The sequence below is a fragment of the Silene latifolia genome, chromosome 1 (assembly GCF_048544455.1).
Source record: "Silene latifolia isolate original U9 population chromosome 1, ASM4854445v1, whole genome shotgun sequence".
NCBI classification, from domain to species: Eukaryota; Viridiplantae; Streptophyta; class Magnoliopsida; order Caryophyllales; family Caryophyllaceae; genus Silene; species Silene latifolia.
The window spans coordinates 173,680,692-173,691,448 of NC_133526.1; the positions used below are offsets into that span (position 1 = coordinate 173,680,692).

Below are 10,757 nucleotides of genomic sequence, written 5' to 3' on the forward strand. Positions count from 1 at the left end.
TGAAATTTCCAACAAGGAACTTCTTACTAGAAGCATCCTCATCCATATATTTAGACTCAAGTTGATCCCATAAATCTTTAGCGGACTCAACATTTTGATAAATGTCAAAAAGAGAGTCGGACATACCATTCAAGATGTGACCACGACAAATGTAGTCATCATTCTCCCACTTGCTTCTCTTTCGTTGAATTTCCGCAAGAGTTTCATCCCCCACAATCTCAGGCATAGGAGTACTCAACACATACACAACCTTCAAAGCGGTGAGAAGGAAGTGCATCTTCTTTTGCCAACGACGGAAATCCACACCCTCAAATTTCTCCAACTTTCCAAACTTGGTAGTCATGTCCTTGATTGAATCCATTTCCAAATGCAGAAAATACTCTAAGAATGTTGTAGTTTTTGTATAACAAAGATTACAAACAAGTAATTTATACAAACAAAGGCACTAAAACAGAAATGAAAACAATATAAGACGGTTTATTATACCCAATCGAATCGTGTTGAACACACTTTCCTTAGAGTATTTCGACCCTATAGCCTTTGGGTATCACGAAATCTCTGTAGGATAAGACGATTCATTTGTCCAAGGTAAGAACAAAGAACAAATGAACAATAAGAGGGTTTGGTTTTTACTTTGTTATGTCAAAAATGCAGTGCAAAATGTCTAACATTTTATTTCACTCGTTTCATGTATATATATACATAATAGATACAAATAGTGCACTGTTATTGAGAAGCTAAGAATGTTGGATAACCAACCAATCATTATGCAATGACAACTTAACCGCCAAATCAAAGTATTAATCACGCGCAAAAAACCGAAAGAGAATACAACCCCTGTCGGGGCTATGTAACCCCGATCGGGGACGTAACAATTCCGTAATTGTCAATTTTTGCTTTTTAAATTCCGCTAAGTATGTGACATACTTTGACAGTTTGACCTGAGTATATAACCCCGATAGGGGATATAATATACTACAACACTTTTGAATAGTGTCTCTTATCCACTTTAACCATGACTCGATAAATCCGATTATATATGAGCGTACCCTCCGTACTCTCCTACTCATATTATATCGATTCCGAGCTCAAACCAATTTTGACACGAAAACCCGAATGCACTTAAATGTAATTGTGATCAAAATCACCAACAATGATCTCTCCATTTATGTGGTTAACAAACTAGCTATTGCCATGTTCAAAGGAAATTTGTGTCAACACACGACAAAATCAGGCCAGTGTGAACGGCTATTGCTATGTTTAAAGGAAATATATGCCAACACACGACATCAGGCCAGACTGCCAGAATGAAGAGTCAAACTAACATCGAGTCCTATAATTCTTGTTTTTTGAAGGATTGTTGTACACGAAAACACCACGCATAACAAATGAAGAATGACATTCATAGTTTACTCATTACATCATGTATATGTATTACATACAATATATATTACAAAAAAAAAAGACAGGATGTTCATCCTAAAAGAGCACAATTCATGAATTACTCGTCATTCTTGGAAGACGGTCCTAATCATCATCTTTGAATTCTCTGTCAACAAAAACAGGTTACACTACTCACATCAGGAACAAATTGAGTACCTTTGCATGATAAGGTTATACTCCGTTCAAAATATTAACCTCGTATTTAAGGTAAGCTATTTTTCAGTTTCCGTATATGGGAGATCAGATTTTAGGTGAATTGGATAGTAGGCCTCTCAAGTCTGAAGAAACTAATCGGGAAAGGTCAAAAAAACATACCTTCGATCAAGATATCTGGGTTGGATTCCTGAACCCTGGCATGTAGTGCATGTCAGAGAACCAAGGCCATCACAATTGATGCATTTGGAAACCTCTTTCTCTTCGCCTCCAAGATCTACAGTCACAGACCCGTCTCCCATGCAAAACCTACATTTCTCTGAGAAGGATACAACTTCATTCATTAAGGCTTAAGCTGATCAAAGCATCAAATTTGACTGAACACGTCACAACTGTGTATGAAGTTGGCAGATAAAACCTAACAAAGCCATTGCGCATTAACTAAAGTGAACCTATTGATCTCAGGATTTCGTCGTGGAGATAACAATTGATAGGCCGGTAAATACTGTAGAGTTGCAGTTAATACTAGAAAGGTAAAGAAGGAAGTAGTATTTTAAAAATTCGAGTGGTAGTTTCCTAGCCACTCATATATTCAATCGTATAGGTGAATCCAATGAGCTTTGGTAGCAAAATTTGCTGAAAACGTGGATTTGTTTTGTTGCAAAAGCCATTTAAGACTTCTATGATCTGTTTTTATGATGAATTAATGATCAGACGCAGTGAAATGTAGCTCCCGTTTTTGCACAGCAAAGACAACCTAAAAGCGCTTTTGCAAAAACAGACAATTCTTGGCACTTTGGTCTTATAGTTGTACTCCTAAGTCATAAAGCTAAGGCCAAGGGATGATCGATTGTCTTGCACCCTAATTGCAACACAATTGTTCCAACTACAAATTTTGGGGTGATGTCGGGTATATCCAGATCTGTTCTAGAGACTAGAGGAGTACAGTTTCTTTAAGGTACAACCAATTAACTTCAGAGTATAAGCGAAGCATGAACAAAATAAAGTCCACTGGCATTATATTGCAATGTAAAACAATATACTTCCTCCGACTCGGTCATTTGCTTAAAAGATCTTCCTCCCAAAAAACAGCAAAGGGTACACAATTGACTGGCACAGACCAAGTATTTTATTTTGCTACAGTAGCAGTCAACACAGGAAGGGAATTCAGTTCCATTGAGCTCATACTTCTTCAGTTCCATTGAACTAGGTACAATTTTATAAATTTTCTACCCACATTCTGAAAAGAGTATACAACTCCATGGAACGAACTACGAACGACAAACTACTACGATGTATATAAATTATGCGACGAGAAGGGAAAGACGACTTACGAGCACCAGTGCCAGTGCAAGGAAAACATGGTTGTGTATTCTCTCTTTTCGCCTATATATCACATTCATTATCAAATTTCAGCATTACCCAATTGCATTAGAAGTTAGAACACTCAAATTAAAAAAAAAAAAAAAAAAAAACATGATTCACAGAAAAGACTTACAGCACTATCAATTTGTGTTTCATAGAAGACAGGAATACCAATTCCAATTGCAACACTTGCAACTCCCACTGATATGGCTACTATCTGCCCATCCAATTTTCCCATTATTACACTTTCATCATCTATTCATTATAATACATCAGCAAGTCTCCCTTAACACGGGCCTTTTGACCCATTTACGATAAAATGTGACTGGTTTTTTTAATAAAAAGTTACAAGAATAATTTTCTAATAAAATGTGAACAATTTTAGCTGCAACATTGTGTCAGTTAATTTGAGGCCCGTCTAAAATGAGAATTTTCGATAATATAAAACTCATAATACCCATCCGTTCCAGTCATTTCATTACGTTTTATTTGAGTGTTTCAGTCATTTCTTTACGTTTCCTTTTCATGTCCGTAAAAAGGATTTTTTCAACCATACGTCTCTATTTTTCATGCTCCATGTGACAAAAACAATGGTAAAGAAATGACCGGGACGGAGTGTATAGTAATCAACAATACGGAGTAAAAACAACAAAGGGAAATGGAGAAAATACCGTGTTTTGATCAATTTCAGCACGAATGCATGGATAAGACGAAGGTGACCGTTGATTTCTTGGCAAATTAGTAGAAGAGAATGATAAACAAGGAGTGAAAGAAGAGAGATTGCAAGAAGTACAAAGAAATGGGGATTGTAATCCAGAAAGTGTAGCTGTTGCAACCATTTCTACGTAGAATAAATCAAAATCCAACAGTATCAGAGTATAATTTTTGAGTTCATGTCATGTTTTGTGGATTGTGGTGGATTGTCAGTGGTTGTGGCCAGTTTGTGATGTGGGATATCAACTGGTGGGCTCATCTTCTTTCGTATCTCGATAAGGTTGTGTTTTTAGTTCTCGGGTTTTTATGACGGTGAAATTCGCAACGCTATTTTTGAGTTTTATGGTTAAAAAGATATAAACGGTTTTGATTTAAGACAAAGGTTTAGCATAGTTAGAGATCTTGAATACAAGTCTTGTGAATGTAGTAGGGTTAAAAGTTAAAATTTATGAGGGGGAGTTTTATCGTTTTGATGGTCCTGCCTAAATCGAATTCAGACTAAATCAGGTGGTATGCAAATAAAAAAATTTGAAAAAGGCTTAATTAACACAAAAATATGTAAGTATGAACGCTGGCAATTGATAATTAAAATTTGAACAAAAATTAACACATTCTTTAGCTAATAATTTAATATTGAAGAAAAATATAATAAAATATGTTAGTTATTGGTGATATAAGCCACTTTCTTTAAAAAAATGAATACAAAAAAAAAATGAAATTAAAAAGTTTTTTTAGTAACATGGCAGCAAGAAATCCGAAATGTTTCTGTTTTAATAGAACGAAGATTATAGACATTTTTACTGGAAATTCAAAAGGTATTCCATGTTTTAAATGGAGGTGGTCAAATGCGGGCTTAGGCTGGATATGGATCCAGCTAACATGATTTTTCTGGCCCGCGAAAATGCGGGTTTTGGGCGGGTTTGTGGGCTGGACCTTTGTATTTTGAAAAATACATTGTCCAAGCCCGCTTATAGAACGGGATTAATGGGCTCTCCCGTCCATTAACTGCTAAAGCCTAGCTCAGCCCAAGTAGACAATCCAAAAAAACGAAATACCCACAAATCAAACCTAAGGGCTAAGACACACCTAAAGCCGGCAATCTAGCCCATATTAATCCTAAGGTCCGAATGAAGTAAAACCAGTCCAGTTTTGGGGGTTGATTCATGTGAACTTGCCCAAACTATGCTTTGCTTGGTTTACTTTAGGCTTATTTTCCAAGCAATATATGGTGCTAGAGGTAGTAAATACGAGTAGTGAATTGGTTAAGTCGAACCCTTGCAAATCGGATCTGGATTCAGCGGCTTGAGAAACAATATAAAACTTGATGAGTCGCCTCCAAAAACAGCGCAAGGGGCCATAAACGTCGTCTATCATATATGTAATCACATTATACGAGACTGGTCCGCAAGATAAATAGCCTAAACCTACTGTTAAGATACGACAATCACATTTGACATTACTAATCTGTTACACGGGAATACTCAATTACTCGTATAGTCGTATGTGCTCGATAACCGGATTCTATGAAAAATAGAAAGATGTGGAAATAATGTAGTGACTTAATGAGTTAATGGCCCCCTTTTTCCTTGAAACTATTGCATTCACCTAACCCCAAAATAACTAAAAGTGGAGGAGTAAAAGGTTTGTCGACCGTTGGAGATGAATAAGCTTAAAGTTGAAAAGGACGTGCTACTTAGACACACCTACTAACTTTGCCAATTGTCATAGTTGACGCACATGAAACTCTAGCGCAACAGAATTTGGTGATTATGGATTGTCAAGGAATCAATGATATACATGTTGAAACATACTCCCTCCGTCTTAGCCATTTATTCACCTTTGAATTTGGCACAAAGATCAAAAAAAGAGGAGGGCCTTATTAGATTTGGTTGGTTGGTTATTTGTACAGAAGGTATACCAGTACCCCTACTCTTTTCTTACCTCCCTAACATTCTGCACCGTACCCTCCCTGATGAATATGCCTCATTTAATTTGATTGGTTATTTGTACAGAAGGTGGGCTTTCGTCAGGGACCAATCGAATGTATAGAGTACAGTACAGTGGCTGTAAATCAGTAAATGACGTTAGAGTCGGGTTTGTTAGGCAACCAGCATAACAAGGTAGTTTACAAATTCTTGTTTACGACGGCTAACGGCTGAAAATTTCAAAATTTTAGTTAAAATTTTCGAATTTTTTTCCAAGGTTGTCTTGTATCATTACCCGTTTGCCTTCGCTGAAGTAAGAGAGCTCTTACCACTTGAGCTAACTCTTATTCTCGTAGTTTGAATCATATAATAAGGATGTAGTATATTATTCCGTATGGATGTGTTTGAAGTATCTTTGAGACGGTTTTTTCAATAATTTTTGTAAAATTTATGTTACATGCATAAATAAGAACTAGTATAGCTAATGCTCTAAGCTATTCCGCCTATTAGTTACCATCTTATTTTACGGAGTAATTTCATCAATACACTTTCTTAGTCTAAATTATTTATTTATCGTATTTAAAATACTCTTATAAAAATATAAAAATAAAAATAAAGGTAAATAAATGAATAAAACGGAGAGTACCCTAATTATTGAACCAGATCATTAGGTCTTCGAGTGTAGGTAGTCATGATAGTATTCATTGGCACAATTAAGGAATATGACTTTTTACTAAACTCCTAATAAGGTATTAACATAATTTTGACACCTTTTAAAGTGGATGGGTCCTTTTTAGGGGGTAAAAAATAAAGTAGGCACGTGGAGAGAGTACAAGTGAAAAAAAAGCACATCATTTCAGGGGAGAAAATGTGCCTGCATTTAGAAAGTAGAATCAAACGGGGGTATGGATCGCACTCGTTCCCGCAATATTGATGGATGAAAATGCGAAATAGACGGGAGTGAAAAGCGCGGTGATTGGTAAATGACGGGTAAAAAGCGGCTATACTAAGGTATCGTTTGGTTGTCATATGAAAATTTAACTTTCTATGAATTTACAAAACACATGATTTGGACAATTCACGTGAATTGCCCAAAACTTGTTTAGTTGACATCCTCGAGTTTAATTTATGCGGCCGTTTTCAATTACTCAGGGGAGTTAGATTATTAAACTCCTCACGGATTTCACCATGACTTGAGTTGAAGTTAATTGCGTCATACTCCCTATTTATAATCTCGGAAAATAATCATATATTCTTCAAACAACAGCCGGATAATCATATATATCTCGGAAAAGTTTTATCCAATAACGGATCCCTAAGAAAGAACACAAATCTCACTGAAGACGGCGATATCTGTCACAAGCTTGTGACGGATACCATTTCCTCTCACAAAATACCCATGAGAGGTGAGTGGGAAAGCACATAGGAGGTGCCCACCTTGTCCCCTCTCCCTTTTTGTGAGAGGTTTTCAGCTTACCCGTCACAAGCAAGACGCTTTGGAGAAAGAAAGAGAAAAAGAAGAAAGAATAAGCATTTCTTAAAATGTGTGAGAAAATGTGTATGTGGTGGTATAAATGATTATGGTTACGTAAAGCTATGTATCTGGTATGCCTCACGTGAGACAAAAAGTTATACACACAGTATGTATACAAAGTGAACAAGAGACCTAAAAAACTACTGAAGAGGAAATTTTTACGTTGCTAAACTTTTACGTTTAGTATAATAGTACTTCATGACATTTGGTAAAATTTTGCGTTGCAATTTCGTGCTCTTAAAATTATTTTTGTATAATAACTACTCCGTAGTTATATAACGTAAATTAGATAGGTAAATATGTGGATCAGTGTCGCTTATTAGACGATTTTTGAAATTGAGTCAATGTTATCGGATAATATAATCATAGTATACCCCTTTGTTTGCTCATGCTGATTAGATTACTTAAAATGTTGTAAAACCATTTAAGAATTTGACGTTCATTCATACCAACTGGTAGGACTCAAAATTTAAGTTGGTATGATGTATTTCCTTTGAAGGAATGCACATAACAATATGCTTCAGTAAAAACTAGAAATTAAAGGTAATAAATCGACACTATTACAGTTTCATCATGTTCGATGAGCTATGTGTTGCTCTAAAATTATTCTCTATTATATACTCCCTCCTATTTAGCCTAATGTTATTCTTTCTCTAATATATGTGATGAGTATTATAATGAAAAGAGAATATTAGGCTAAATAGAAGAAAGTATGTAAAATTGTTTGAATTTTTGGAGGAGGATGCGTGATTGAAGAGATACAGAAGTACGTACCATAAATCGTTTTTGTGCAGGGTTTGGTATATATGTCACATAGTTTGCAAGAGTTTATCAACTTATCACCTAGATAGTGAACCCATTAATTGTGCTGCAGGCTAAAAACGGGTAAGGCAATCTATAGTCCGTGGTTGGCAAACAATATACTCACTTTTTTCGGTTATTTGTTTATCTATTTTATTTATGAGTGCCATATTTATTTGTTTACATTTTTATATTGGAAATATTTCTAAAGTGTAATTAACTCGTTCAGATAACTTATTATCCACTTGTCACTCAATAACATTACTCACAAATGGTCACCTTCTCTTTCCTTGATCTTTACCAAAACCAAAGGTAAATAAATGACAAAAACCCTAGCTTCCATCAATCCGGGTTTCCATCGACAATTAATCGATTGTAAGCCCCAAAATAGCTTTTTTCATCAATTACGAATATGAAAAGTTACAAATTAATCAATAAAAGTCTCCCTTTTGATGAGATTCTTTTGTCTGTCTCTGTTTTCGGAGTATTTTAATTCTTTTATATTCTAGGGTTTAGTTTTATCAATAATATAGACAAGAATTATTTGTTAATGATCCGTCGTACGTCTCTACAATGGATACAAGTTATTCGTCAGCAATCGTTGGTGCCAACAAAAGGTTAATTTCCTCCATCAAATAATCAAACGAAGGATCCCCTTAAAAGTTACATGAAAAAGAAGCAAGGACGAGTTAATTGTCATATCATGTTTTGAGATCCCTAGTTTTAAAAGAGGAATTTTTGCTTTGGTTTCTATTAGAATTATTTTTGATTTTACATATCATTTGTAAGTGTCGTTTGACGTTTTATTAATAAATTGGTCTTTGTTTAAAAAAAGAAGGTGATAAGTCTATTTTATATACGTTTTTGACCCCCTACTTTAGCTCTAATATATATGTCATTTGCACTAATCTAGTGGTTTTATGAGCAAATATTGTGTTCTAGTTGTCTTTGCATGGTTTGTCACATTTTGTAGAAACTTAAGCTTTTAGGAGCTTATTTCTAACAAATTTGCAAGAACTAGAAGTAAGGCTAAGTAAAGAAGCAAACATTGGACCAACCTTAAAGTGTTACATGGATTTGCAAGCATAAAGATATTATCATCCTTGAAGTACATTGGAGTATTGGACCAACCATAAAGAACATTGGACCAGCCTCGAAACAAACCTTGAAGTAGCTATGTCTTTGGTGTTAGGGTGCTCATTTGGGATTTACTTAATTTTTGGTCTTTATGAACTTGGTTATGCCAGATTTGCTAGTTTCCGGATTTGGTTAATGAAAGAAAAGAAGTGAAAAAAGAGTTGTGAAAAAGAAAAAAGGGAAAGATGAAGAAAGAAAAAAAAAATGAAAAAATCACATGAATGAAAAAGAAGAAAAAGAAGAAAAATAAGCAAGAATTGGACTAAGAAAAAAGAAGAAGAAGTGGAAATTAAGTAAATTCTTATGTTTTATTATCATCTTTTGGAGAATGTTCTTATGACTTGTATTGAAATATTCGGTTTAGTTTTGGGATTGAGCATCCTTTCACGCGTTTGTTGCTAGCTTGACTTAGCTCCACATATCATAATTCATATGTTCCCCTTTCTTACCCATTACTTATTTGCCTTCTTCTTACCTTTATGGCTTCTTTTTCATGCTTGCTTTTGAATGTTTTGACTTGTGATTTGAAATGACTACCATATTAGATTGCGGGTACACTCTCATGAGTCGAGGATAGGTGAGTGCTACTTATATAAATATCATTTCGCATATAAAAGAGCTTGAGTGTACCGTGAGAATCCAAAGTCAACAAATCATGCAAGGGCCGAAAAGTTCATATGAAGTCTTTCATGCTACGCCATCATATAAATCTCATCCATGTTATTGCATTTTCCCTATGCCCATGATGTTTCGGGATTTGATTCATTGTGCTCTAAAGTTACTTGACGGGAATTGCATTTGGATGTGATGATTGTTGCTCGTACCCTTGTCCTTATCATACATTGTATTGTGTGCTTGCTTGTAGACAAGCAAGGGTTTAGCTTGGGGGAGTTAGAGGGATTTAGTAAGTCTAGTTATGGGAAATCCACTAAACTAAAAATTTGAAAAAATTTGAAAAAATTGGTTGTTGTGTCCACCCTTTTGTCTTATGCATAATGTCTTTCCTCTTTGCATTTCTCATATTGTAGCTTTTTAAAGCTAATGAGTCGCGCTTTTGACGGGTTTTGCATACATGGAGATGTCTTAACATAGTAGGTGGAAGATAAAATTTGAACCAAATAGGCTTGATCTTGACTTTTGGCAAGCCACAAGATGGTAAGGTAGATCCTCCTTGGACCAGTTCATCCATTCCGGTCTCACTTAGGTGAGTGTAGGTCTCCTTATGGTGTGTGTTATATCAATAACGCACAAGTATGGTTTTTATTTCATCTTTTATGAGCATTACTTTCATTATATGCTTGAATTTGAAGCCATTCACATAGATATTATTGCCCATTTCTAGCCCCTTCTCACACATGTTTTACATCTTATCTAACTACATCATACTTGCCTACCTTGTTAAGCTAGTAACTATGTCTTTGGTGTTAGGGTGCTCATTTGGGATTTGTTTAATTTTTTGTCTTTGTGAGCTTGGTTATGCCGGATTTGCTAGTTTCCGGAATTGGTTAATGAAAGAAAAGAAGTGAAACAAGAGGTGTGAAAAAGAAAAAAAAGGAAAAATAAAGAAAGAAAAAAAAATGAAAATGAAAAAATCACATGAATGAAAAGGAAGAAAAAGAAGCAAGAATTGGATTAAGAAAAAAGAAGAAAAAGTGAAAATTAAGGAAATTCCCATGTTTTACTAT

The 10,757-nt window shown here is 35.1% G+C and overlaps 1 protein-coding gene across 1 annotated transcript; it reads right to left on the reverse strand.

The window, feature by feature from the left end:
- Window positions 1-1,382: 1,382 nt before the first annotated feature.
- LOC141611554 (protein disulfide-isomerase LQY1, chloroplastic-like) lies at window positions 1,383-3,952 on the reverse strand. Its single transcript, XM_074430159.1, has 5 exons — window positions 3,633-3,952; window positions 3,095-3,178; window positions 2,931-2,982; window positions 1,759-1,915; window positions 1,383-1,549 (listed from the first exon to the last, which is right to left on the reverse strand). Exons 1-5 carry the CDS (start codon window positions 3,798-3,800, stop codon window positions 1,528-1,530), a joined length of 483 nt encoding a protein of 160 aa, XP_074286260.1. The 5' UTR covers window positions 3,801-3,952; the 3' UTR covers window positions 1,383-1,527.
- Window positions 3,953-10,757: the final 6,805 nt, after the last annotated feature.